At 50.7% G+C, this 27,434-nt stretch overlaps 1 protein-coding gene and 1 non-coding gene across 3 annotated transcripts in view; one reads left to right on the forward strand and one right to left on the reverse strand.

Annotated features, from left to right (window-relative positions):
- The window catches only part of ANK1 (ankyrin 1), a 98,222-nt gene extending 81,319 nt beyond the window's left edge, over window positions 1-16,903 (reverse strand). For both annotated transcript variants that reach the window (XM_068532256.1, XM_068532253.1), the window contains exons 1-2: window positions 16,662-16,903; window positions 10,226-10,327 (exon numbers count right to left, since the gene is read on the reverse strand). In XM_068532256.1, coding sequence (XP_068388357.1) covers window positions 10,226-10,327; window positions 16,662-16,700 — 141 coding nt within the window. In that variant the 5' untranslated portion in view covers window positions 16,701-16,903. The remainder of the gene's footprint in view (window positions 1-10,225; window positions 10,328-16,661) is intronic.
- On the forward strand, window positions 2,022-2,094 carry TRNAG-UCC (transfer RNA glycine (anticodon UCC)). Its single transcript has one exon. It is a non-coding gene; the product is annotated as a tRNA-Gly (tRNA).
- Window positions 16,904-27,434: the final 10,531 nt, after the last annotated feature.

A 27,434-nucleotide genomic window follows, 5' to 3' on the forward strand; every position in this document is an offset into this window, starting at 1 on the left:
CCGGGAGGAGATGCCTCGACCCGGTCCCCTTCCCTCTCCTCTCCGTACACACCTGGGCAGCCTCCTGTGCTCAGCAGCCCAGCGGCCGCAGGGGCTGGAGGCCCTTGGGGACACAGAGGAAGGTGTGAGCTCAGGTTAATGAGACAACGGGACTAACGGGACTCTGAAATTCAGCTCAGCAGCTAAGAATATCTCCTATGGACTAGAAAGGGTATCCACGTCCGAGATCTCAGCATTCCTTTAACAGGATAAGAGGAACCAGCTCTTCAGAAGCAGGGCAGTGGGGTTTAGAGGCAAGAACGTCGGACACGGGACGAGGGCCTCTAAACTGTCCTCCTGAGGTCTAGACGTGTCACTTCACCTGCCAGGCCTCAGCCTGTGAATCTTCAAAATGACAGGCCTGCTTCTCTTAATTCCACAATTCCAGAATCAGTGTAGGCGCTCTCAGAAAACAACTAAGATAGGGGAGGGTGGGACGAATTGGGAGATGAGGTTTGACAGAAATACACTACCATGTGTAAAGTAGATGGCTAGTGGGAACCTGCTGTGTAGCACAGGGAGCTCAGCTCGGTGCTCTGTGATGACCTAGAGGGGTGGGATGGGGGGTGGGAGGGAGGTCCAAGAGGGAGGGGATATAGGTATACATAGAGCTGATTCGCTTCACTGTACAGCAGAAACTAACACAACATTGTAAAGCAATTTTACTCCAATAAAAAAAAAAAATATGTGTTTTTGCACATAGAGATGCAGAAACACATACGACAAGACTCGCGCCAAACTGTTCACAGTGATCTGGGGGGACGGGGAGTAGAAGGGGAGACTTACAGAAGACTGACTTTCTGTATTTCTGTAAAGTGTGAATTTTTCAACAACTACCCTGCATTCGTTTCGTTGTTAAATGAAAAATCTCAAAACACACTCAGGGACATGGTTGTCACAAATGACAAAAACGGGCCTGGCACACACCGTGTGTTCCCTAAGAGTTGACGGAACTGAATTCTCACACATGCAACCTGACACACACACACAGCTATCTTTCTTCTTAGCCTCCTGAGACTAAGAATGCCACATCTAGTCTTCACATTGTAAAGTCACAGCAATCAAACCGTAAAGTGGACTTTGGAGGGTGTGCTTTCCTTGGAATACGTTCCAGATCCTTCCTGACGATGCCATCACCCTTTTTAGTCCCTCGGATCCCAGAGATGTCCCCGTTGTTGCTACAAGTGGACATCTTTATATACCTGAAGCAGTCAACTAACTCTCCCTTCACCAAGAGGGGAGGGAAATGAGAATAAAACCAGTCAGCCTGCCCGTGGGGTTCGGTGCACAGAGGCCAGGCTGGGGGTTGGGGGACCCCGGCTCCAGCTCAGGAAGACTCTTTGCCTCTTCACCGACCTCACTTATCAAGCACCTGCTCTAACCACTCCACAGGGGTGATGTGAGCCTTCAAAGCGGCCGTGCCTGGAAGGGCTTGGGAAAGCAGAGACACCAGAGAACTGAAATCTGTGATTCTTAAAACACCGTGGGTCACTCTGATTCATGTCAAGCAATCAACTTCCTTTCAAACTATAAATTAGCCGCTGTAATTAGCAAGATGAACACCAAATAGCTCATTTCTGCCGCGATGCAGAAGTAATTTACCTATTTAAAATAATTCAGGGGAAGGAGGTTTTCAGGTTCTGTCTTTTTCACTAGTACCTTTTCTAGCAGGAACCGGAGCTCCAGAAGAGTCCCTGGAACCAGGCGCTGGGGCGTCTAGTGTTCCCCTTGTACACCTGCACACCCCGGACCACCACTCTCCCACATGGGGGCTGCAATTACACACCCTTCCCTTTCCTTCTTCACTATTCCAGAGCTGCACCAAACAGCACATTTCCAGAAGGCTTAGTTACCATGTGATCGTATGGAGACGCTTTCTGTGTGAGTTGGGGGGTGCAGGTAGAATTAGGGAACAATGTAGTTGAACATGATCTCTACGCCTGTCAGCAGTTCCTAAGCAAAAGATGATGCCAGAGGGGACTTCCCCGGTGGTCCAGTGGTTAAGACTCCGCACTTCCACTGCGGGGGGCCTGGGTTCGATCCCTGGTCGGGGAACGAAGATCCCGCATGCTGAGCAGTGCGGCCGGAAAAAAAAAAAAAAAAAAGATGATGCCAGAGGAGAGTAACAGGCTGCATATTGGCCCTGATCCGGATGTACCCTCCTTAGCCTGATCACCCCATCCTCCCCTCTTACATTTCATGTACCCCAAGCTCACCCACCTCCCTGCTGCCTGTGCCCTTCGCCACCTCTGCCTCTGCACAGTCTGCTCCTTCCTGCTGCAGTTCCCCGTTCCCAATTTCCCTGGCAAACTCCCACTCTTCCTTCCAGGGCTTTCTCTGACTCACTCCAGCCACCACCCCCAGACTAGAAGCGATGGGGGAGCACTCACTTTGAGTGGCGAGCACGTGGCTTAGTAGAGCAGCTCAACAAATGTGTTGAGTGAATGAATAAGTGAGTGAGAACAGCCTCTGTGCTCATTCTGGATGGCGCTGGATTTGTAACCTTCTATGTACAAGCTGGACTTCTTTACTGGCCTCCAAGTTCTTTGAGAGCAGGGCATGGATGAACTTAGTGTTCACCAAGGTCCTGGGGGTGTTCTAAGTGCTCAATACATGTTTGTAGAACTATGGTATAGAGAACGGGTAAGCAACAAGGTCCTGCTGTGGAGCAGAGGGAACTATATTCAATACCCTGTGATGAACCAGAATGGAAACGAATCTGAAAAAGAATATATATATGTGTATAACTAAGTCACTTGGCTGGACAGCAGAAATTAACACAACATTGTAAATCAACTATATTTCAATAAAATAAAATGCATTTTAAAAAATGAATTAAAAGAAAAATGTAAACATACATGTTTGTTGAGTACATGAATGAGCAGAGAAACTTCAGGGGGTCTTTGCCAGCCCACCTCTCCAAATCCAAAGTTATAAAGCTCAGAAGATATTCAGAAGTAACCTCTAGACCTCAGCTTTCCGAGTTATAAAGTGACACAGAGTTGAATGACAAGATCTCCTCTAAGTTCTAAGACTATAATTTGGAAAGGTAGCAATTATCACAAATCCTGATCAAAACACTTGGCATTTGGCTGCTGTAGAAAAGATTATTCTGGAGCTCTTGTTCAGGTGCTCCATTTATTTGAAATGCTGAAAACCCTTCACCTTCAAGATAAACAAGTACCCAGCAGTGCTGGGTGCACGAGGAAGGCACATGTGGAAATTTAGGGAACATCAATGGAACTAGCATGGTTTCACGCGCTCTCCTGGGCTGTGTCGGGAATTGTTTGTGTTTTTGTGACGGCTCAGATGGTCGAGCTTCTGGATACGGCAGCAAACACTGCCACATATTTGATGAGTGTGGCTGGTGCCAGAACTACCATCATGCAGGAGAGTCATTATCCTAAGAGGGACTATTTCACGCTGCTCTTAAAAGTGGCACTGCTTACGACGACATGGATGGACCTAGAGATGATCATACTAAGTGAAGTAAGCCAGACAGAGAAAGGCAAATACCATATGATATCACTTATATGTGGAATCTAAAAAAAAAAAAAAAAAAAGATACAAATGAACTCACTTACAAAACAGAAATAGACTCACAGACATAGAAAACAAACTTATGGTTACCAAAGCAGAAGGCAAACTTATGGTTACCAAAGCAGAAGGGAGGTATAAATTAGGAGTTGGGGATTAAAATATACACACTACTGTATACAAAAGAGACAACCACCAAGGACCTACTGTATAGCACAGGGGACTATACTCAATATCTTATAATAAACTATCACGGAAGAGAGCGTAAAAAAAGAATATATATATATATATATGTATAACTAAATCACTTTGCTGTACACCTGCAACAAACACAACATTGTAAATCAACTATATTTCAATAAAAATTTAAAGATAAATAAATAAAATTTAAAAACTCAAAAAGAAAAAGTGGCAGTGCTTAGATGGAGTTCCTACATGGGCTAAGCGTCAAATGAATAAGGTTTCATCATTAGTGGTTACAGCAGACTAGAGAGCTACCGACTGATTTTATGAGCACCTACTATGTGCAAGGCAGAATCCTGACAAGGAGCGCTGAATAAAGCCAAGTCCTCTCCCTTCGAGGTGCCTCCACTGTAGCAGGGAAGACAGAGAGTAATGAGGAGAGACACAGACGCATAGCAAGTCAGGCAGTAGTAAGTACCACGGAGAAGAATAAGACAGGCTAAGGGGATGGAGGTTGCCTGGGATGTTCCAGAAAACCCTTCTTCTAACTCTCTGCCTTATGCCAGCGCTGCAGACAACAAGGCCTCTGCTGTTGGAGTGAAACCTCCTTTATTCCCATCAGGAGGGGCAGTGAGCCAGGGTTTGTGAGCGTCATGAGAACCGAGCAGAAACCTGGAACAGTGAGGCTTTTCGCCCCTGGAGTTAGAGCTGGCCGTTCCCAGTGGAGCCCCACGTAGACCCGGCAATTCTAGGAATTCGGGAGAACAGAGGCTCTTGACTTGCTGTCCTCTCGTTCTCTTTTTATTGGGCTGACTGCTAAGCACGTAAGGTCGATCAGTGCATCCCAGGAAGTATGTTTTTTTCTTGCTATGGCCTCCATAATAAACTATTTTAATTTGATATAAGTAATCTAGCAATAATTCTGGAAATTGGACACATGAGGCTGCTGTTAGTATGTGTCTAATTATGGAGCCATTTATTCTAGCCAGTATCGACCATATGACACGTCGTGTGCCGGGTGCTGAGGGGCAGAGGCAGTCATGGGCTTCGCCACCAGGTCGCTTAGCATCTACTAGGACAGATAAGACGACTTTGCTGTGCTCTACGGTCGGGCACGGCTGAGCTGTGAGAGGATCGGGGTGACGACAGCGGACATTGCTTCAGGCCCTGGGGACAACTGTGTCTTCACAATGGCTTTGGAGCTGAGACGCGACCCAACCAGCCCGCTGCCGTGTGCGAGAACGACACGGTCCCGGGCTGAGTCAGGGCCCCTAGCCCACAGATGCCCTGTGCCGTGTGTGCTGAGACCACCACAGCCAGGGCGACAGCCCTGCGAGCCTGGGGGGCAAGTCCCTGGGCTTCGCTCCCAACCTTCTCCCCCCTTATTCAGAGCCCCTCGGGATTCTGCCTGGTCCCCTGCCTCAGCTTCCCCCAACCCCAGTCTCCCCGCTTCTGTCCCTGTGCCCCAAGTCGATTCTCCACCCGGCAGCCAGGGTGATCTCTTAAATACCTAAGTTAGGTGGAGCACCTTCCAAAGGCGTCCATCACCCTTGAAGCAAAATCCAGATCCTCACTGTGGCCTGAAAGCCCTTCAAGATTCCGCCCCGGCAATTTCTCCCACCTCCCCGCCTACCATGCCCCCCTTCCATCCTTCCACTGCAGCCACGCTGTTCTTGCTCTTCCGCAAACAAACCAAGCTCACCCCTGCCCCAGGACCTTAGCACATGCCCTCCTCCAGGAACGCTCACCTCCAGAAACCACCTGGTTCTCCCTTACTTCTTTTTAAATCATCCCCTTAGAGAGGCCTGCCTTAACTACCCTCTAGGTTAGGCCCCTTTCCCTCCCTCCTTCATGGGATGTCTCATTAGCTGATGTTATATATTTGTTCATTTTCTTGCTAACTGTCTGTCTTCTTCACCAGCTATAAATGTCACGAGGGCACAGACTTTGTCTCTTCTGTCTATCTTGCTCAGTGCCTAATACCTGGCACAAACAAGGTGTTTAATATATACGTGTGAAATGACCCCCACGAAGACACTGGGGGGTTAGATTCAACACACCTCTCGGCCCTGTTCTCACCAGCCAATGCCCGCGTTCCACTTCCTTGAGTGCTGGATGGCTTCCAAATATCTATCTTTGGGTTGGACCTCTTATCTGAGTTCCAGGCTCAAATATCCAATTGCTTACCGTATATTTCACTGGATTCCTCAAAGACTCCCTAAGAGGATGCCCGCCCAGCCCTGCTCTCTGCTTCTCACCCCGTTTCCACACACCGAGGCTGCTCCCAGTTCTTCTGTCCGTGAGCGGTGCCACCCTCCACAGCCCGCACAGGCCAGACATCTGAGGGTCCCTGCTGAAGTCTCCTTCCCCTGTCCCACCCCCATCCAACTCATCCATCCCCATGGCCACGACCCTGATCCAGGCCTCTGACGTGTCTCTCCTGGACTACTGCTGTCATCTTATAACCCAGGGGTCCCCCACCCCCCCGGGCGCAGACCACTACTGGTCCACGGCCTGTTAGGAACTGGGCTGCCCAGCCGCTCCCCATCCCCATTACCGCCTGAACCGCCATCCGTGGAAAAACTGTCTTCCACGAAACCGGTCCCTGGTGCCAAAAAGGTTGGGGACTGCTGTTATAACTGGCTTCCCTGTCTCCACCTGTGGGCCCTTCCACCTGTCGTGTTCACAGTGGGCACCTGCGGCCCTGTCACTCCTGTGCCTGAATCTGTGGTCGCTCCCCTCAGCTCTTAGGATAAAGATCAGAATCCTTAACCGGGTCTGCAAGCCGGGTGGATGCTCTACCAGGACACGCGGATGCAGCTGTGCAGGTGGTCAAAGGCTGAAATCCCTCCATCCTTCTCGGTCAGTCCCTCTACTCCTGCCGTTCTGGTCCCTCCCCAAGACCCTTCTCCTCACTCGGCAACGTGGGGCGCAGCAGGAAACACTGGCGCACACGTGCCCACACTCGTGATGCACACACATGGCTTGGGCCTTGGGGCACGCTGACCCAGTTGTTGGCTGCTGTGACCTTTGCCCCTGCCTCTCGGGTCCAGCACAGCCCTGAGGTCACCTCTCCGGCCTCATCTGGTCCCTGTTCTCTCCGCCTGCAGCCGTTCTGGCCGCCACTAAACTCTCCAGGCTTTTCTCTGCCTCTGGAATGTTCTTCCCTCCCCTCCCTCATTAACCCCATCTCACCCCTCAGCTCAATATCTCTTCCTCTAGGAGTCTTCTCTGACCTCCAGCCCTACCCCACATCTTTCTTACACACTCTCCTACCACCCTCTGCCTTTCCTCATGGCTCCTAACGTAGTTTGGTCTGCAGATCCATTTGCGTGATTATTTGACTTAACAGCTCTCACAGCCAGTAGACTATAGTTCAGAGACGATGAGGATGACGGCTTTTTTCTCTTTTTAACCACTAAATTCCTAAAGTCCAGCTCTACACGTGAGGAGGTATCCAGGAAGACACTGGCTACCGGGTCTGAAGCTCGAAAAATGCTTGGATAAGTGAAAGACGCGGGTATTCATGGAAAGATACTGGCGTAGGCACATGTAGACATGTGTCCTTGCGTGTGGACTTGTTCTTTTCTATAACTATAATCATGGTGATCAGAATCAGTAGACATAATCTATGCAACAAGAAAGCTGCCCTGAATATTCAGATGTCTCTTAAGTAAGCCTCTTTTCACACTACTTAGCGTAATTATTTCCGAGTATGGCAAACAACTCCCATTCTTTCCACGAAACATACTCTTTGAAAGCGTGTTGCTTATATGAGGGTCAGCATTTGCCGTATTACTGCTATCATGGTCCACTGGCTCCAAAGATTCAAGCAAAAGCAAATTCTCGAGCCGTGACCCCAGGACAAGAGCCTGTTTTTATCTTCTCAAAACAGTGAATGCACGCTTTAAAGAGAAGAAGCTCTCATCCCGTAAGGAGGACGGGTCTGTGCGCGTCACAGGGCAAGGGCGTTGCCCGGATGGTGCGCTGAGGTTAACCGAGGTTCGAGTTCTAGCCCCGCTGCGCCCCACCGTTCAGTCCTCTCCCCCCTTCCCAGCCCCGCCCAACACGCTCCACTCAGAGCAAAAGCCAAATCGCCTGCTAACACCAGAAGGAGGCTCCAGCGACGCTGGCACTCCTGGGCGGGTCTGCAGCTCTGCCCCTGCGGCAGCACAAGACAAAGAGCAGCAGGGCCCAGATCTGGGGGAGGGGGTGAAGGAGCCGCGGGGCTAAACCAGCAGGAGGGGCTGTGCACCTTGGGTATCCCTCCTTTCACACACCCGCCCTCCACATTATTTCCTCGCCTGCAGCAGTTAGCAGTTTCCTCTGGCGCTAAGCCCATGGGAAAGCGTGTCCATAAAGAGCAAATATTGCCTCATGCTCGTGGAGCCTGAGATGAACCGAGGAGGTGCCTTAGAGGAGCGACGGCAGAGGGACAGGCCACTCACACGCCGGGGCCTCACCAGCAGCAGCCCGATCCGGACCGAGCCCCTCCCGGTGTCATCAGAATCTTCCAATTTCACACGGAAAATCAGCTCTGGCTCAGGGCTTAGGGACATGCAGTTGCCCCCATTTCTGCTAAGTGGCTCCTTTGAGAGCTGGCGTCTTAACCCTTGGAAGGCCTCTGAGGGGCTGGTGCGTCTCAGGCGGGCGCACTGCGGACACTCAGCTGGGTTTCTGGGCCTGAACAAAGGAAGCCAGAACTCGCATCGATGCCGCCCAGGAATGCATCCGCAGGTGTCCCCACGGGGATGCCGCCCAGGAATGCATCCGCAGGTGTCCCCACGGGGCTGGGGGGTGGTTGGCGACACCACGACAGCTCACGCAGCCCCTGTCCTGAGCCCCCTGATCCCAGGACTCTCCCTTGGCCCCCAGACTTTGCTCCTACTGTCCCTCCCCATGAAAGAAATGGGTCCAGAGTGTCAATCTCTCCAAAGGCGACCTTTAGGGCTGTACATTTACTGAGAATCACCTCGAATGTCCTCAGGCCTGTGGATGCGCGCAGGCTGGGATATTTGGGTGGAGGGATGACAGAAGGGGGGCTTGCTTCTCCCCATCTAGTTTGCACCCCCAAGTCCGTCCACACGCCTGTCTCCCCTCTGAAGTTCACAGCCATGGCTGCTGCTTCATATCACACACCTACTTGTTTCCCATCACACCCCGCCCCCCCGCCCCATCCTCTCTGATCTTCCAGCTGTGGATTTAGACCACAGAAGACCAACTGGATCCAAAAGGGGTCTTGGCACAGGGTATTGTCCATCTTAAGTAGGATGAGGGCCGGAGGCACGCCGCCAGTGGAAAAATTAAGCTGCGTTCCTGGTATTTCCCCTGCTGGCTTGTAAAAGTCATCCAGTCCAGCACAACACGGATGGACCCTGAAGACACTGTGCTCCGTGAAATAAGCCAGTCAAAGACATACACTGCATGAGTCCACTGATATGCATGAGGTACCTGGAGCAGTCAGATTCCTAGAGGCAGACAGGAGGTTGGCGGTCGCCAGGGGCTGGAGAGGAGGGAAGGGCGAGTTGCTGTTTAATGGGTGCAGAGATTCAGTTTTACGAGAGGAAAAGAGCCCTGGGGATGACATCCATGGATGTACTTAAGGCCACTGAACTGTACACTTACAAACGCTTAAGATGGTCGATTCTATGTTATGTGCCTTTCACCACAATTAAAAACAATTTTTTTAATGGTTAAGATGATTTTTTAAAAAGCCACAATCGGTAACTTTCTTCTCAATCAGAAACGGAATCAGCTGTGTACCTGAACAACTGGCAGAAACAAACAAACACAACAGAAGTCATCCGATCCACGGCCCTGGACACACCCCTGTCCTCCTTCTTGGGAGTAAGATCCTCTCTATTCAGTCAGTGCCTAGATTTCTGGCCCCAAACCTGACTCTCTGTCTTCCAATCCATCCTGCACACTTTCAGTCCCCTCCCCCTCCCTAAACCAATCCCTGTCACTCAGCACCAGAAACATCCAGAGAAGCCCTTTCAGCCTCGCTAGTTCTCAGTCTCTGTCAACATACGACAGAGCAAGTCCTCAGCACTGTTTCCTTCTCAGCCCAGCAGCGCACCCACAAAGGCCGCTGGTGGACAAAGGAGATGAATGTCACCACTGACACAGCATCCTTCAAAGGCCCTTCCTCCAGCCCACTTTCAAAGGCCACAAATTCTAAGACCGCAGCAGGGACCAGCCGAGACTTCTAAGGGGAGAGGCCGCAGGGGATGGAGCCGGGTGCAGCCCACACTGTTCGGGCACCAGCGCTTCTCTATGGGACCCTGGGCCGCTGCAGGGCCACAAACATCAGGGTTAGGGCCTTCAGCGGGCAGGAGCCCTGAGGGATATTTGAGGCCACTGGGAAAAGGTGAATAGAGGCAGATTCAAGCCTTCAGGAAAGGGCACCAGGCAAGAGCCGCTCTTCAGAGACCACATGCCTGCCTGCACCCTGCATCTCACTTACCTGGTTACAGGTGTTAACGTCTACCCCGTTCCGCAGGTGGTCCAAAGCTTTGTCCAAGTTACCTGATCTTGCTGCCCTCAGGAAGCTGGTAGCAGCATCGGCCTGTGAGGAGAGACAGCGGCTGTGAGTGGGTCTGTGTGACAAAGATGTCACGATCCATTCAAGCTCAGAGCTGTGCAAAAGGGCCAAGGTCACGGCGGCAGCCAGCACACCCTCCTGCCCAGGTGCCCACCATGGTCCCCAGGTGTGTACGGGCCTGGAGCCCCTGGACAGACCGCTCTCGGCCCACGTGCGGGGCGGCCTTCAGAGCCCAGCCTCCCTTCCTTTTGGTGCTTTTATGAGCAAGCGATCTTGGCTAGGACCCGGGAGGGGCCGGCCTTCGAGAGGGTTCCTGGTCCACCAGTGACCGATCAGCAGGCCTGGCATCTCAATGCCTCCATGCTCCCACGGGCTCCACCTTCCTACTGAGGAGCCCAAATCACATTGGCCGGCCCCACCCACTGAGTCACAGACGGAGGCACCACAGGAGCCAGACGCAAGCTCTTTGGTGCTCTTTTGTGGTTTTGTTTTTAAGTAAACAGCACGTAGCACTCACTACGCGCCCAGAACCATTATCGGCACTTGACATATAATATGTATCAACACACACACACACAGAGATGCACTTCGTCATTTAAAATATCCCCAAGAGGTAAGTACTATTGCCGTCCCCATTTTACAGATGAGGGAACGGAGGCCCAGAGAGCCCAAGTGACTTGTGCAGGTTCACACAGCAGGGAAGAGGCACAGCAGGCAGTCTGGCTCTGCCACCTGACCTGGCAGGTGCCCCTCGCCAGTTTTCCTGAATGACAATAAAGCACTTGGGGTCTGTATGCTGAGGCTCAACCACCTACAGGCACATCCAGATCCTGCCCAGGAGATTGGTTTGTATTAGAGATGAATGATGGCCAGAGAGTGAGAGCTGGGGGGACGGCAGACAACTGCAGGGGCTCCGAGTAGCTCCCCTGCGTCTAGGGGGGGCCCTACAGTCTGCAGGTACCTCTGCTCCTGTGTTCTTATCTGTAAGCCAGGGAGGGAGGCGGGCAAGGCCTTTCCCACACCCTGGCTGTGAAGCTGAAAGGAAATATTATACGTGATTATAATTATTACATCAGCACAAGCGCTGAGCACGGTGCTTGCACACGGTGTGCACTCTGGGTGAGTTTAACAGGTGAGAGCTGTCACGTGAAAAGCCACGTGTGAAGTGGGGGGAGGTTAGGGTTGGGGGGCTTATGATGTTCCTCCAGAAGATCCACCCAGGGGTGCTCTGTCTCCTTCCATGCTCCCCTCCTCCAAGAACGTGCTGTAGCGGGCTGAACCGTGGCCCCCCAAGATACGCCTGCACCCTAACCCCTGGAGCCTCTGAATGTGACCTTACTTGCAAAAAAAGTCTTTGCAGATGTAAGTATTATGGGGCTTGAGATGAGATTGTCCTAGATTACCTAGGTTGGCCCTAAATCCAGTGATAAGTGTCCTTATAAAAGACAGAACACACACACACACACACACACACACACACACACACACACACACACACACGAGATGTAGGCAGAGGTCGGAGTGACGCGGCCACAAGCCAAGGAAGCTGGCAACCAGCAGAAGCTAGAAGCGGTCAAGAACAGTCGCCCCTGGAGCCTCCAGAGGGAGCGAGGCCCTGCGAACACCCTGATTCAGACCTCTGGCCTCCAGACTGTGAGAGAAGATATTTCTCCTGTTTTAAGCCACCAAGTTTGTGGTACTTTGTTAGAGCAGTCACAGGGATGATGGTCCCTAAACATGGAAGATTCAAAATCTACAGCCAACAATCTCAGTGTCCTGCAATTAAACCAAAGCAGGACTGCCCACCTTCACCAATTAAACAGTTAATCCAGGGCAGGAAAGATTCTCCAGCCTTACAGATCTTCACAATGGAGGGCTTCCCCGTGCCCTCGTCCCTGCCACCTCAGGCCTCTAGAGCTGCTCTAGAACTCCTGGCCGACCCCTCGCTGACCTTCCTAAACTCCTGCTGTCCTGCCAGCCCTCCCCGACTCCAGGCCCGCAAGGGTCCTGCTATAACCCAAGCTCAGACCCAAGCTCTGAGTCTGCTGGTTCATGACACACGTGGGTCTCCATGCCGCCAGCAGGGCGGGAGGGCCCCTTCCTCCTCCCTCCTCCCTCCCTGTCCCCGCCACGGCATTCCCACGCTCTGTCTCCCACCAGGCCCACACCCTCACTATCCGGGGGTCCTGACGTCCTCTCACTTGTTATGCCCGATCTTGTCTTTCTTCCTAGTCCACTCAGCCCCTATGTCCTCTATGATGCTAACCTTGGATACTCAATTCTCACCATCTTTAAATCTAGGAACAAGAGCCTGATTTTTTAAAAAAATACATTTTAAATACACCTTCCTCTAGTTCTTATATTTATACAAGGCTTGTCTCCCCCCACCAAATTGTCGGCTTCCTGGGGCAGGGACCAAATCTTCTATCACTTTTGAATCCTTCAAAGCATGAAGCGTCTGCGAGGCCAAGACCTCCCCTGGCCTAAAACACAGGGCACCTAACATCCCCAGGCTCCTTGCCAGGGCATCTGTAGAGAAGGAATTATTTCAGAAATGAGGATTAATCTGTTGGTTCCTCATAAGCTGGATTCCCAGAAAAATCAGGCTCCAGGTTCAGTCCCTCCGAAAATGTCTGTCTGTGCCTGCTGGTTCAGAAAACCTGTCTGGACTCAGCTGTTTGGAAAAAAATAGTACATTATTTCCCCAAAATGAGAGTATTAGAGAGAGACACATCTCCCACTTGTCCAAACTATCTTCTGCAGCACAATCATAGGATTTGGGATGAAAATCTAAGCATGGTGGATACAAATAGATGTAACACCAACTAATGACACTGTCACTATTCAAAGCATTGAATCTAGGAAGCAAAGGAGAATATTTATGACAGACAGACAAGCAGATAAACAGAGGGCTGGGGAAGCCCAATCTGGATGAGGCTGAAGAAGGCTCAATAGTTTCTGTTGTGTGTCTAATTGAACCATGAAATTATAATACTAATATCAATCAATTCTATCTTTCAATCCTGATCACAACCTGTGAGGCAGGTATAATTATTATGTCCATTTTAGAGGTGACAAAACTGAGGTTTGGAGAGGTTAATAACTTGCCCAAGTTCTGTGTTAGTTAACACTCAGGGATTCAGCCCAGGACTCCCTAAATCAAGCCAAAACCTTCCTACTGCCCTTGACCCCGAGATGCATTCTCAGCGATTTCAAACCTGAGGGTGACCAGAAAGCCATGACAGGTGTAGGGGCTGGGAGGGCCCCCATGCCTTTCCCAATTAAACAGTGAATCTATGGCAGAGAAAGGGTTCCCGGCAGGTCCTGGCTCGGACCCTGACCTGCTGCGTTGAGGCCAAGACAGGCCTCTAGGAAGGAATCATCTAGCCCCAGTCCTTCCCTTCCCTGATGATAAAACTGATGGTAAAAATAAAGTGACCGGCTAAGGTCACCTAGATAGTTAGAGGTGAAGTTCAATTACTAAGGCGTTTTCATTTTCTTTTTAGTCTTCTCTGGGCATAGAGTCGTCAGGACCCAGGTAGGATCTTCAGGGTATCTTACGGGTGGATTGTAGGTAATAATGGTGTCATTCCACTGTGTATCCCCCAGTTTAATTCTACAACTTATTTCCTGAGGTCCTGTTTCAAGTCCAGAATCCTGCCAGGGCAAAGAGAGAGAGTAAAAATTCTGAATATAGGTCACTGCCCTGGTGATTTGAAAAACAAAGTGACAGAGTTAGAAAATGATCCATTCCACAAGCACGCAGTGGGCACCTCCTAGGTGCCGGAGAATATTTCAGCTGCAGAGCAAATGGCGCTCTTTGGAATATGAGACCCACTCTTGCCATCTTGTTCTGCTGAACCTCTAACTCAATTTCCTGCAACTTAATGATCTGTCCTAGGTGCCGTTTCCTGGCGCGTCTAGGAACAGTCTGTAACCCAGTAGGGCAGAAAGAGAGTCAAAAGAATCCAATATGCTCCATTTAGAATATCTACCTGAGTAAATACCAACCAGAAAAACAACAATAATGACAAAATACGAACCAGACTATCTCAGCGCTAGGATAAATTGGAGCAGAGCCCCTGGCCCTCCCTGAGTGCCCTGTCCCTGCAGGGCAGCCTCAGAGAGGCCTCCCTGTGTGGAGAGACCAGAGGAGCTAAAGAAGGCTGCTCGTTGCGTCCAGAAAAATCAGTCCACGATGGCCCTAAACCCTGTACCACCACCGAGAGCTGTCACCCCTCTGAGCGCCCACACCAAGGCTGCCCACTTGCGCCTTTGCCCCTTCCTCATCTTGAGCTTTATTTTAACCTAATTTTACCCGTGAGAAAACTGCCAGCATTGAGGGGAGGGGGGGCACACATATCTCATTGCATACCCGGCCCACATCCCTGCAGATTAACCCATGTGATGTCCCCGAACTTCTTTTCACAATGAAACAAGTTACCTTCATAAAGCCCTTCCTATGTGTTAAGCCCTCTGCACCAACGACTTCATTGGTTCCTCCCAATAATCTCCAGAGGCAGGTACTTTCATTGTCTCCTCTTCACAGATGAGGTAAATGAGTCACAGAGACGTTAAGCATCTTGTCCGAGGTCACACAGCGCATCCTGGCTGGGCAGGAATCAAGCAGTGCTTCCTCACTAGCCATGTTCTAGTGCCCAGAGATTCCACTCCAGTTCAGCTCTGGCTGGAGGGAGCCTTCCGCCTGCACTCAGAGGCTGTGCCCACTTCAGCCCTCGCTTCAGGAGGAAGGAAGCAGAGGGGAAAGGAAGGGAATGGAATTCCTCTTGGGACTCAAGTTCTCATCAGGGCTGCTCATCAGAAAAGGGAGGTGAACCCTTGGTTACCTGAGACGCCCGACTATTATTAAACTTGCACTTCCTGAGTGGGGCAATACGAATATAGCAATAGATAAGTAGCAGAGGGGACTCCAGTGTCCGGGGAGGGAGAGCCGGAAGCAGGCAGCTAAATGTCAGCAAGCCTGCACCCGGGGGCAGGGGAGGCTGCCGAAACACCAGAGCCAGGTGGAGTCTAGGTTTAGACCGGGTGGGAGAACCCAGGGCCTCCTCACGCCTTCTCTGGGGCTTGAGATGGCCTGAGTTTTCCCAGGACAAATCATGACTGACTTTTTCAAGGTCTCCCAGTGCAAAATCTCATCTAAAAAGATGAATGGAAACTGAGCTCTCATTAATTTCTGTAAACAGTGATAAGACAGTATCTCCTTCCCAAAGGGTCTTGCTTGGGCAAAAGGCAGAGTCACTGTCACAACTCCCAGTAGAGGTTCTGGACCTTTCCCTGAGGGGCTGCAGCACATCCAGAAGACCAAGAACAGCAGGCGGTGTTCGGCCTGTATATGGGAGTTGCCCTTCACATCTGAGAGTCCCTTCATACTCAGCGCCCGGGTGTTCCTTGGAGCCCAGGTCGGGCCTCCAAGAGAGAACAGGCAGCGCCCGCCTGCACACACCTGTGTGGCCCCTGCATTAGGCTACTGATGACAGAGAAGCAGAAGTGAACCCTGGGCCCCAGTGTGCGTTTTCATTAGGTTTCTTTCATTTTTCTTTCCAGAAAGCTGTGCTATTAAAGGTGTCACTGAGGAAACGAGGTGTGTAAGCCAGAGTCCCGGGTCCTCTTATGACCTCTCCGCGCAAGTACAAGGCCTTGGGGAAAACCCCGTCCATTCCTGTGCTCGTCCAGCTTCATGCTGGGAGGCTGGGTGATGCAGGATGTGAGAAAAGCCACAGTGGACCCTGACGTTGGACAGACCTGGCGTGAAGCCCCGCTCCGCCACTTGATGCTGTGCCTCGCACAAGTTCCCAGACCTCAATTCCATTGCTAAAATGGGGACAGTGCACAGCTCGCCGGGGGGGCCCCGGCTCCCTCTCACCCCCATTCATTTCCCGCTGACTCTGGACCTCCGGGCGCGGGCGCTCGTGTTTCTAAGGTCTAGGGCTCAGGCGTGCCGCGGACGCCCGAGGCGGCCCTTCTCCGGCCAAGGCCAAGGCCGGGGCATCCCCGTGGGTCCGAGTTGGTCCCCGCGAGGGGCGGCCGGTCGCCCCCCACCGCAGAGTCAGCCCGGCGGGACTGTCCTCCGGGCACCTCCGCGCGCCCGCCCGGCCGCCCGGCCACGGGTCCGGCCGCCTCCCGGCACCAGCCCCTCCGCGGCGGCGGCCTCCGGGCCAGAGGAATTTTCCTCTGGATCCTGCTAGAAGCCTCGGCGCCCGCGGACGTGAGGCAACAGAAGGGCGGCCGGCGCGCGTCCCCGCCCGCGCCCGCGCCGGGAAAGTTGGCGGCCGGCGAGCCCGCGGCGGGGGGCGCGGCGGCGGGGACCCCGCCCGGCGCGGGCCGGCCTGGCACTCACCGCGGCGTCTGGACCCGACCTGCGCGGTCGCGCTGCCATCGTCCGGCGCCCGCGCGGAAATCCGAGCCCGCGGCCGGCTCCCCTCCCCCGTTATCTGCTCGGCGGCGCGCGGAGCGCCAGCAAGTTAAGCGGCATCAGGCTAAAAATACAGGCGCCCGCCGCTCGCCTCGGCTCGGCTGGGCTCCGGCGCGCGGACCCCGGCGCCCGCCCGCCCGCCAGCCGCTAGTGGGGCCTCTTCATTTCCTCCCCATCCTCGCGTCTGACGCGAAAGGCAACGCGGAGCGATCTCCGGAGACGAGGCCCCTGCGGCCGAGCCCCGCGGCGCGGGCGCGTGGAGGCCCGCGTCCTGCGGCTGCAGGCGGGAGGCGCACACGTCCAGGCGAGGTGAGGAGCCCCACGCTGCATGGCGCTCCCGCCCTGCCTCTTGCCTCCCCGACCGCCCGGGTGAGTGGGCCCCGGGGCCGGCGGAGACGGCCAGGGCGAGCTCAGCAGAGGCTATTTATGCCCCATCACCGATCTGCATGTTTCCAGCTCTTGCAGCGTGTCCTGAGATGCCAGCTCATCAGCCTCTTCCAGCTGCTGCCGGGAGCCGCGCGGCGGAGTGAAGCTGAGACGCGGATCTGTTACTACGTCTCCCTCATCCCTCCAGTCTGACCGTGTTTTAGGGAATGCCACCCAAGGCCGGAGGAAGCTCCCAGATTCTGCTCCGGGACCATCCTCACCTTTTTGTGCGGTCATTCCGGGGACAGATGTCAAGAGCATGTGTGTGTGGGGGGGGGTGACACCAGGGATTACGCTGAGTGATGAGCAATGGCCAGCAGAAGCAGTGAGAGGGATTGTCACAGCCACTGGCGATACTGCTTGTCCCATCATGGATGTTCTGTATCGTGAGCCCAGCTTCATGCTCTCTTCAAATAGCAGTCTAGACACGACACCAAATGCTCTTTTCCCACCCCTCCTGCCCCGAAGCTTGGGGGGCACCGGACGCCTGTGTGTTTGGGAAGAATTAACCCACTGAGTACCTATTAGGTGAAGGACATATTGCGTTACCTCATTTAACCGTCGCAGGCGCCTCTTGAGGTAGAAGATGCTATTGTAGTTGTGTGGGTGGAGAAGCTGAGCCCAGGGAGGTTAAGGTCAGGACCAAGGTTACTACCAGTAAACAGAGGGTCCAGCTGACCCAAAGCCCTTCCATTAGCAACACTGGCAAGATCCCCAGCCCAAGTGTGCCCAGTGCCAGGAGGGGACAACGCGCGGGATACCCTGAGGTTAGAAAAAACTGAGTGTTTTCCACGGTAAGGTGCTCTTGTAAATTGGTGGAGCCACTGTGGAAAACAGTATGGAGGTTCCTCAGAAAACTAAAAATAGAACTACCATATGATCCAGCAATTTCACTCCTGGCTATTTAACCGAAGAAAACAAAAACACCAATTTGCATGCACCTCAGTGTTCACTGCAGCTCTATTTACAATAGCCAGGACATGGAAGCAACCTAAGTGTCCATCAACAGACGAATGGATACAGAAGATGTGGTACATATACACAATGGAATATTACTCGGCCATGAAAAAGAATGAAATTTTGCCATTGGCAACAACATGGATGGACCTGGAGGGTATTATGCTTAGTGAAACTGAGTCAGACAGAGAAGGACAAACACTATGGTTTTTCACTTATATGTGGAAACGGAACCATAAAACAAATGAATATAACAAAACAGAAATAGATTTACAGATACAGAAAACTAGTGCTTACCAGTGGGGAGAGGGGTGAGGGAAGGGCAAGATAGGGGAAGGGAATTAAGAGGTACAAACTACTGGGTATAATATAAATAAGATATGAGGATGTAATGTACAGCACAGGGAATATAGCCGATATTTTATAATAACTTTAAATGGAGTATAATCTATAAAAATATTAAATCACTATGCTGTACACCTGAAACTAAAAACTAATATAATATTATAAACTATCTCTACTTCAAGTAAAAGAAAAAAAGTAAGGTGCTCTTCAAATCCATTTGACAATTAGGGGAACATCCCAAATAAATGGAATAAACAAAGATCAAGAGAGAAGGACAGGATGTTGCCGAAAAAGAGTGATCTGAAGTGTATAATGCAACTAACCGCTCCCATGTGGATGAAAACACTGGAATTTGAAGACAGCGGCATCAGAATTTTCCAGGCCTGAGACCCTCAACACCATCAGAGGACAGGCAACCTCTGAAAGGTGGAAAACGCCACACCCCTGTACCAAAGGCAGGTGTCTGGCTGGGGGAGTCACCACGGCCCCTTCTCCGAGCACAAAAATGCACACATTTTAAAGGCACGGGTTACCCTACAGGTCTCTTGCTCTGTGCTTCTTAAAACTGCCTCTCAGATTTGCTAAAAGCCTCTACATAGAGAGCTTCAATTAATAAATTATGGTTACTGGAACAGCCCTGATCATAGCCCAGTGCAATATCTCAAGGGATTCCAAAGCACTGTTCCAACATTAATATTTAGAGAGAGAGAAATGCCCTACTCAAATGGCAGATGAAAATATGAACAATATAACAGTTTCAAAAGCACTAATTCAATTGACTCACATGATGAACTGAAAAACAGACCATTTTTAACAGCAGTATTGAAGTGTAACCGACAGACTATAAACTGCATATTTAAAATGTACCATTTAGTAAGTTTATATATATATATATATAACCCTATAAAACCATCTCTACAATCAAGACAATGTACCTCCAAAATCACCTCCAAAAGTTTCCTTCTGCCCCTTTGTAGCCCCTCCCGTTGGTCCCTACCCTTGCCAACACTTGGTATGTTTAGCCTTAATTTAGACATTCTAATAGATGTGTAGTAGTATTTCATTGTCATTTTGATTTGCATTGCCTAATAACTAATGAGGCTAAACATCTTTTCAGGGGCCTACTTGCCATCCACATAGCTTCTTTGGTGATGTATCTGTTCAAACCTTTTGCCGATTTTTAAATTGGGTTGTTTGTTTTCTGATTACTGAATTTTGAGAGTTCTTTCTAGACAGCACATCTATTTTAAAGGTGAGATGAACTGAGATGTTACACGTAAAGTGAAATGTTCAAAGTTAAATAGCAAAAATTCCCAACCCAATTCTGATACCCAGGTAGTATAACTCCTAAGCCCAGGGTTCTTTATACCATAATTGCTATGGGTTATATACAATCACAAAGAAAAAAGATGAACTAGTTATAGTGGACCAGAAGCTGAATACAACCCATGGTACTGTTGAGAGAATGGGAAAGGGACTGAGGTATTATCAGAGGACTTGAGTACTCAGGACTGCCAAAAATTCTGTTTGCTTTTTTTTTTTTTTTTGGCTGCGCTGGGTCTCGGTTGCTGCATGCATGCAGGCTTTCTCTAGTTGCGGCGAGCGGGGGCTACTCTTCATTGCGGTGCACGGGCTTCTCATTGCAGTGGTTTCTCTTGTTGCGGAGCATGGGCTCTAGGCACGCGGGCTTCAGTAGTTGTGAAACGCGGGCTCGGTAGTTGCGACACACGGGCTCAGTAGTTGCGGCCCGCAGGCTCTATAGTGCAGGCTCACTAGTTGTGGTGCAAGGGCTCAGTTGCTCCGCAAGGACGGCCAAGAATTCTTGACTTTGGTTGTGACCTCAGTAGGGTTGAGGTTTTGCAACTTAGATATGTAGAGTTGGACAAAGCCCAAGAGCAGAAGAAGGAAACAACTTCAGGCACGTTACCCAATAAGGCCTGAGGTTAAAGGACCTGGGATGATCGACATTAAAGAAGAGAAAGCTCAAGGAGATAGCCCTTAAGGTGTAAACCCCTCCAGCACTAGACCCTGGGTCTCAGATTGGGACTACTTCTACGGTACCCCTTTCCAGGTGCCATAACCACCATGATTCAATTCTAAGCTTCCTACAGGTAGAGGCAGCTTGGTTCACGTGTCCCGTATTCCCAGTCCCTCTCCTTCACTTTTCCCACCTGCTCCCCTATGTGACTAGCACAGGCCTGGGCAGTGGTGCTGACTGCTGTGTGAACATTTCCTCAGGTCATAAGGAAACTGTAAATCATGGGGTTAAATTGATGTGGAGAAGGTTTAGATCAGACAGAAAGAATTTTTCCAGTGGTAAGGGATGTGACTTAACAGAACTCATTATTCAGAAAGAGCTGAATCTTTGCTGGGGATCTTCGGGGTAGCAGAGAAACATAACTCATCCTTTGATATGGTGTAGAGAAGCGCAGGATAAACTAGATGACTTGGAAGGGTTTCTTTGGGCTCTAGGGATTCAGAAAGATAAGCCCTTATTTTTTTTTTTACCATTAATTGACTGTCCCTCCTCAACCCTCCATCACTCCCATACCCTTCGACAACAAAGAATCATCCTGCTCCTTGCCTGTTTCCTAATTTTTTTCATACCTTAGGGCTGCGCTTTTATTACAGGTATTTAGTGTACCCGGGAGATTTGCCTGTGAGAATCACTGAAACCAAAGCAAACAACCAAGGCAAAGGACCAGAAAGGAATTGATGGGCTAAAGAAAAAGACAAGGGGAGCTTGGTAAGGACCCCTTGTTCTATCTTCCAGGTTCATGGCGTGTGCAGTTTTTTTTTCCAGTCGTGCTAAATATTTTACAAGCTGTCTCTGCAGTTCCTCACAGACAAGCGTAACGAGGTGCTGGAGGCTTCGGCCGTGGAGTTCTGTCCTCCAGGCCACATCAGCTACGTCAGGAGGAGACAGTGTGGGGAGAAGAAAGGGATGCAGCATGCAGAACCCCTGGATGGAGTGGGAGCCTGGCACGGCTCCGGGGCCCCCCCTGCCACGAACTCCCCCATGAATCTTTAGTTCTTCCAGAAACTGGGAGGATGCTTCTTCTTGCTCAAAAGCCTGAAGCAAAGGATCCCAGGTGCGCGGGGCTCCCGGATGAACCCCAGGATGCTTTGGGGGAACAGGGCTTCAGGCGGCAGCCAGCCTGGACGCAGGCTGGCTCCTCTCTACAGGGACGTCAAAGCTGAGATTCAGGGCAGACCCGGGATTCCAGAGACGGGCCACCTGGCACCTCATGCCCCGAGCAGTGACCACTTCTCTCCCCCTGCAGGTCACTGGAGGGCAGAGGGCCTCCCGCTCCTCTCATTTTAATCCTCTGCAGTCAAGTCAGACTTGGTCCTCACTGAATTGCAACGTCATCATTTGCTTTTCCGGGCAGCCTTAAAATACTCAAAATTAGCAGGCCGCCGACAGTCGAGCTGCGTAACTTCTGATAAAGGGAAGTAACTTTTCTGAGCATGGGTTTCCTCATCAGTGACATGAAAATAACCTTCCCCTGTCCCCCACCCCCAGGTATTGGGAGAATTATGTAAAAATGCCCAGCACCACTGCAGGCACGTAGTAGGTCCTCAGTAAACGACAGGGATGCTCTTTTTCCTCCGCCCCTCCCTTCCTTCACCAAAGCTTGGGTCAAAGGTCAACTCCCGCCTCCCGCTCCGAGGTAGGGGGTGTGACTGATTTTGCCTCTACGCTGGAAAATTAGGGCCCCGTCACCGCTTCTGCAAGGTCAGAACACCCACGGCGGGATACAGGCCCCCAGGCATCCCCAGCACGCTGCTGGAGCCACTGGACCTCTTGGGCTTTCTTTCACTGCATCATTTTCAATTTCCATTGTCTCTGCAGTGGAGAACCAATTCTCAGGGTGCGTGTACAGCTGAAGCCTTGCTCCCGAGCCCAGCCCGGGTCCACAGCTCCTCCCCTGCTGACAAGGCTCGCTTTGCCCCCCGCCATTCTTCTATCAGCGTCGCCCCGCACGCGCTCAGGGAGTTGCCCCGGACCCCCGAGTCTCTCTGTACGAGGCCGATAAGGGCGCGCGCCAGGAGCCCCGCCCTTTACTGAGAAAGGCAGGCTGGCTTATCACCACCTGGGGCAGCGGTCAACCATCCGGGGAGTCTGTGAACCACCTAGAGCATCGCTGCCGGGGGTGGGGGTTGGGGGGAATGTCTTTCGTCGTGTGCGCACTATTGCACCCTCCTGCCCTAACCCCCTCCGTAGTTAATTAGGAAGGAACTGCACAGAATAGATGTTCCAGCTGGCGTGTTGAATGGACCAAGAAATCCAGTGTGACTCCTTCAGACCTTTGGTAGTGAGAGAGGAGAGAGAGGCGAGGAAAGAGAGCCTGGCTTGTTTTTCCATTTAACTCTGTGTGCTGAGCTCCGCGCGGCCAATTCAGCTGGCTCAAGGATCCCGGGTGCGGCGCCTATTTAGGGAAGTGATCGGAGCCGGGTATCAGGTGCCACGGTGCTGGCACTGGGCTCTATCGTGTTCCTTTTAAGAGGGTTCGCAGGCCCGGAGTCTATTTTTAAACCTATGAGAAGGTGCTACATGGATTCCACGGAAGGCCAACGTCAAACCCGAGATCACACCGGGGAGGCGGGGAGAGTGCAGCTGAATCTAGGATTTTCTCTTCACGTACACACAGGGCTTCCCCTCAGCCCTGGGACCAGATACTGACGGTCCATCGAAAGGATCTCTTTAGTTGCAGGCCCCTCTTGCACATGACCTTGTGGAATTTGACTCCTGACCATGAACGCTTGAGCTACCCGCTGGGACTATGTTTCAGTATTGAGATTTTAAAAATATACCCGCCCCCCCCGCCCCCGCCCTGTGAAAAATCAACATGACTTTTTATATGTCTGTCATCTCTCTTCTGATTTTCAAATCAGGAACAGAAACCCGCACATTCTGCCCGCCCCCCAGCACTGCACGCCCACAGTCAAGTTTGCCAAGGAGAGGATGCAAGCAAAGCCTGACCTCTGCAGGGGTCTCTGTGCCCACCCCCCGCCCTGGAAGTCTCGTCCCTGTGCTGGAGAGAAGGGTGGGAAGAGGGCTCGAGGGGCGAGTCTGCAGGGCACGGGATTATTCTCCCAGTAGTGAGAACCCAACAGGCACCAGACATCAGTTTCTCATCAAATAACCAGATGAAGAGAACACAATGTTTTATGTACAATAACAAGTTTCAGCTTCAGTATCCATTTCTCTTTTTGGATAAGAAATAGACCTGGAATTCCTAAAGAACGAACTGCCCTGAGAACAAGCAAGTGCTTCTGCTGAGCAGTTCTGGGACCACCCAGGACCACCAGACAGGGCAGTAAGGATGCGACGAGGCACCTTCTCCTGTGCGTCTCAGACTCCCCATGCCCAGCACAGAAGCCACTCTCAATAAGCGTCTCAACTGAATGGGAGCTTCAGCCAGGCCGGGTCAAAACAAGTGTTAGCACGATCCTGGCCACACACCAGAGGCTCAGTAAACGGTAGCCAAGTTGGAATCTGAATTGATCGATTCCGATTTGTAAATGTCACATCAGTGAAAAAAAAAATCAGATGTCCAGGGCTGTATGACAAACTGTTCATTTCCCCGTAAGCCATGATGGTCCCTGTGGATATAGCCTTGGAACCACTGTCGTTTCCTAGGTGGGGAGGTTACGATCCTAGGTGAACTGCGCCGCAGGCAAGGATCCCAGACCGCAGCCCGCACCTCCCAGCTCTTACCCACAGTCTCCAGCAGCACCAAATTGCCAGTCCAGGCCCCACAGAGCAGCTCCGTCTCCTCACTCCCAGGACAACGAGGCAGACAGGTCTGCAAGAGTTCATACCTCTCTGCAGAGGCTGGGAAAGTGGTGAGATTTCATGAGAGGCATCAGTATCCTGCCAAGAGCATCCCCCATCGTCAGGTGCACCGGTCCACATCGGACCATCATGCTTCGCTTTCCCCACAGTGTGAGGCGCTGGCCTCGTTCAGAACTGACGCTTCAGAACATGTTGCCTGACTGCTGATTGCGGAGCCCAGACGCGGGGCGGAAATTACACACATTTTGGAAAACATGTGTGAGACGCTATGCGCCGCCGGGATGGTCCCGTTGACTGAACTGTGCCCACCCAGTGCTTCCACACCTCATGGAACCTGCCCCTGTAGCCTGCTGGCACGGGAAGAAGCGTGTGATAACTGGAGAGAATGCACAACTACGCTCACTTCTCACTTGCACGTGCTAAGATGGAAACCCCTTTTTTTCTTTCAAATTGCCCAGTGGGCTGGCGTATCGGCAATGAAACCCATGGTTCCAGAGTTTCTGAAGGATGCTCAAGTGTCAGTTCAGACAGCCCTGCATGGCCACCCAGTAGATCCTTTGTTTGAACAGTTCTCCCTAAAGGGACAGAGCCAGGATGGGTGGTGGCCCATCGCCAGCCACCTGGAGACTTTCCTGAAGAATTCCAGAAGGGCCCCAAGTTTGTCCAGCCTGTGTAGCAAGGCTTTTCCAGATTGACAGAGGTGGCCTTGGGACATCCACTAGGAACGGGGGCCTGGGAAGATGATGCTGGGTGACCCCTTCCATGCCCTGGGTGACCTATAATACTGTACTGTAGTGACAATGCAATACAGATGAAAGGGCAGGAGAAGGAAACGATTTGAAAATAATAATAGCTGAAATTTGCAAGCCAGGCGCCATTCGAAGCAATTTAGATGTCTTAACACCTTTAGTCCTCAGCAACCACCCTATGAGGTAGCTTACTGTCCCCACTTTACAGAAGACAAAGTGAAGGCACAAAGACATTAAATAATTTACCCAAAGTCACCAAAGAGTAATAGGATGCTTGGGGTGGTGTGTGGAGCAGAGTGAAGGTAGTTGCTCTGGCTTTTGCTTGATTACATGAGCCTAAGGTATTTTTAGGGTATGTGAGAAACGTGAATTTCAATATTCTCCAGAAAGAATTGCTCAGCCTTGGAAATTTGAGTGCAACTAGGGCCTCTCTATTAATTTGGCCATTCTCTCTAGTCAGAAAAGACCCCAGCCACTGCTCCAAGGCATGTTCAATGCAGAAATGTTAGACCACTGTTTCTATGAACCCAGGCCTTAAAGGGTTATTTGTTTTGTTTTGTTTTTAACTGAAATATAGTTGATTTACTGTATTATATTAGTTTCAGGTGTATAATGTAGTGATTCAATATTTTTATAGATTATACTCCATTGAGAGTTATTATGACATTTAGCTATATTTCCCTGTGCTGTACAATATATCCTTGTATTTATTTTATACATAGTAGTTTGTGTCTCTTAATCCCCTACCCCTCCTGGTAACCACTAGTTTGTTCTCTGTATCTGTGTCTGTTTCTCTTTTGTTATATTAAAGGTTTAATTAGAGATGATTGAAACTGTCCTTCCCAGACGGTTGGGAAAATGGAGAGTCTTGAAACTGTAAGGTTGACCTTAATCTCAGGCTACCCCAGTTGAGTCCTCTAGAATCATAACCGTGACTTCAGTACCAACCCCTTCTGAACCAGGCGAGGAAATGTCCAAGAAGCAGGTGCTAAGCCTGCCCAGCTGCCCTGGGTGCTCAACCCCAAGGCAGTGGAACCCTTAGGGACCCTCTGCAGTGGAACCAACTTCTCTCCCCTTTCATTCGGGCCTCGACGGTCAAGGGTGGACTCAGCTGGCCAATTGCTGACTGAAGAGGTTTCCTCTCTCTTCCCGGAGCCAAAACATTTCAAGGCAATCAAACCCAATTAAGCTACCACCCAGCCTACCTACGGTCCCCTGAAGTTTGCCGTTTTTCACAACTTGACAACAGGAAGGCAGGCTCTTTCCTTCGAGATGCTCTTAAGCTCCTTTCAACAGGGTACTTAGTGGCCACCACAGAAAAGCACCTTGGCATCTGCCTTCTACTTCTTGGTCCTATTCTCTTTACTGCCAAGGCAACAGGACAGATGCCACACATAATATCTCACACAGGGCTCATCATAGTATTCTTAATAATTGAATAGAGACCATTATCTTTCTATTTAATCCTCTTGTGAATTCTGGCTGGCTTCTCTTTCGAATATCTTTTCATGCAGTATATTTATCACCCCTTTTATAATTATTTAAATGAAAAAAGGTGAGGAAATAAGCTATAAATCATCAGCCTGATCTACCTTTCTCTACATCCTGCTTCATCTGCAGAAAACCCCACCTACCACAGGTGAATCCTGAGGTATGTTTCTCATTTGGACATTTCAAATCTAGACAATGATCAAGCATGACTAGACGGTCCCTCTCTGAAACCTTGGCTTCATATCTTTTGAAAGAAATAAAATGTTATAGATGTATTGATGTTCTTTCCATCTCCAAAATGTTATGACTTTATGAAGACCTCATTTTTACTCTAAAATCACCCTTGACAACCACCCCCATGAGCTACTTTTCAACATGACTTTTCTTAGCACCCTGACTTTGAACTCCTAAATAAAGGAAGGATAAGTATTAGAGAAAGAAAGTGAGAAATGGGCAGTGAATCAATTATCACTAACACAACCATTATTGTTTCTGTAATGACTGAGCTAGTTCTTAGCCTTCAGAGAAAGACATTTCCAGGATTTCTGAAATCAGATACCTAGAGGCCAATCAACATTTCCAAAGGAAAATCATTGTCAATATTCGCATCAAACTTTAGTTCCACAAGCGCTTTTAGGGTGGGGGTAGTGGAGGTAAATTATCGACACTGCAGGACTTTTACTGGTACTGATAGGTCTGCTTCTCCTCATTCATTTACCCTTCCAGTCAAACTGCCGAATTGCCACGCGCAATCCGAGAACACGATGGCAGACGCAAATAAGCATATTCTGTGGTTCCTAGCCTTGGGAAGATTGCAAACTAGTAGAGGTGAAAGATACAGCTATATGGAAAATACATAGAACAATAAACGGGTTAAAGATTCAGTAAGACAATAGCTCAAGAGATACTCCATGAGTGTATGATTAA

The sequence above is a fragment of the Eschrichtius robustus genome, chromosome 21 (assembly GCF_028021215.1).
Source record: "Eschrichtius robustus isolate mEscRob2 chromosome 21, mEscRob2.pri, whole genome shotgun sequence".
Taxonomy (NCBI): Eukaryota; Metazoa; Chordata; class Mammalia; order Artiodactyla; family Eschrichtiidae; genus Eschrichtius; species Eschrichtius robustus.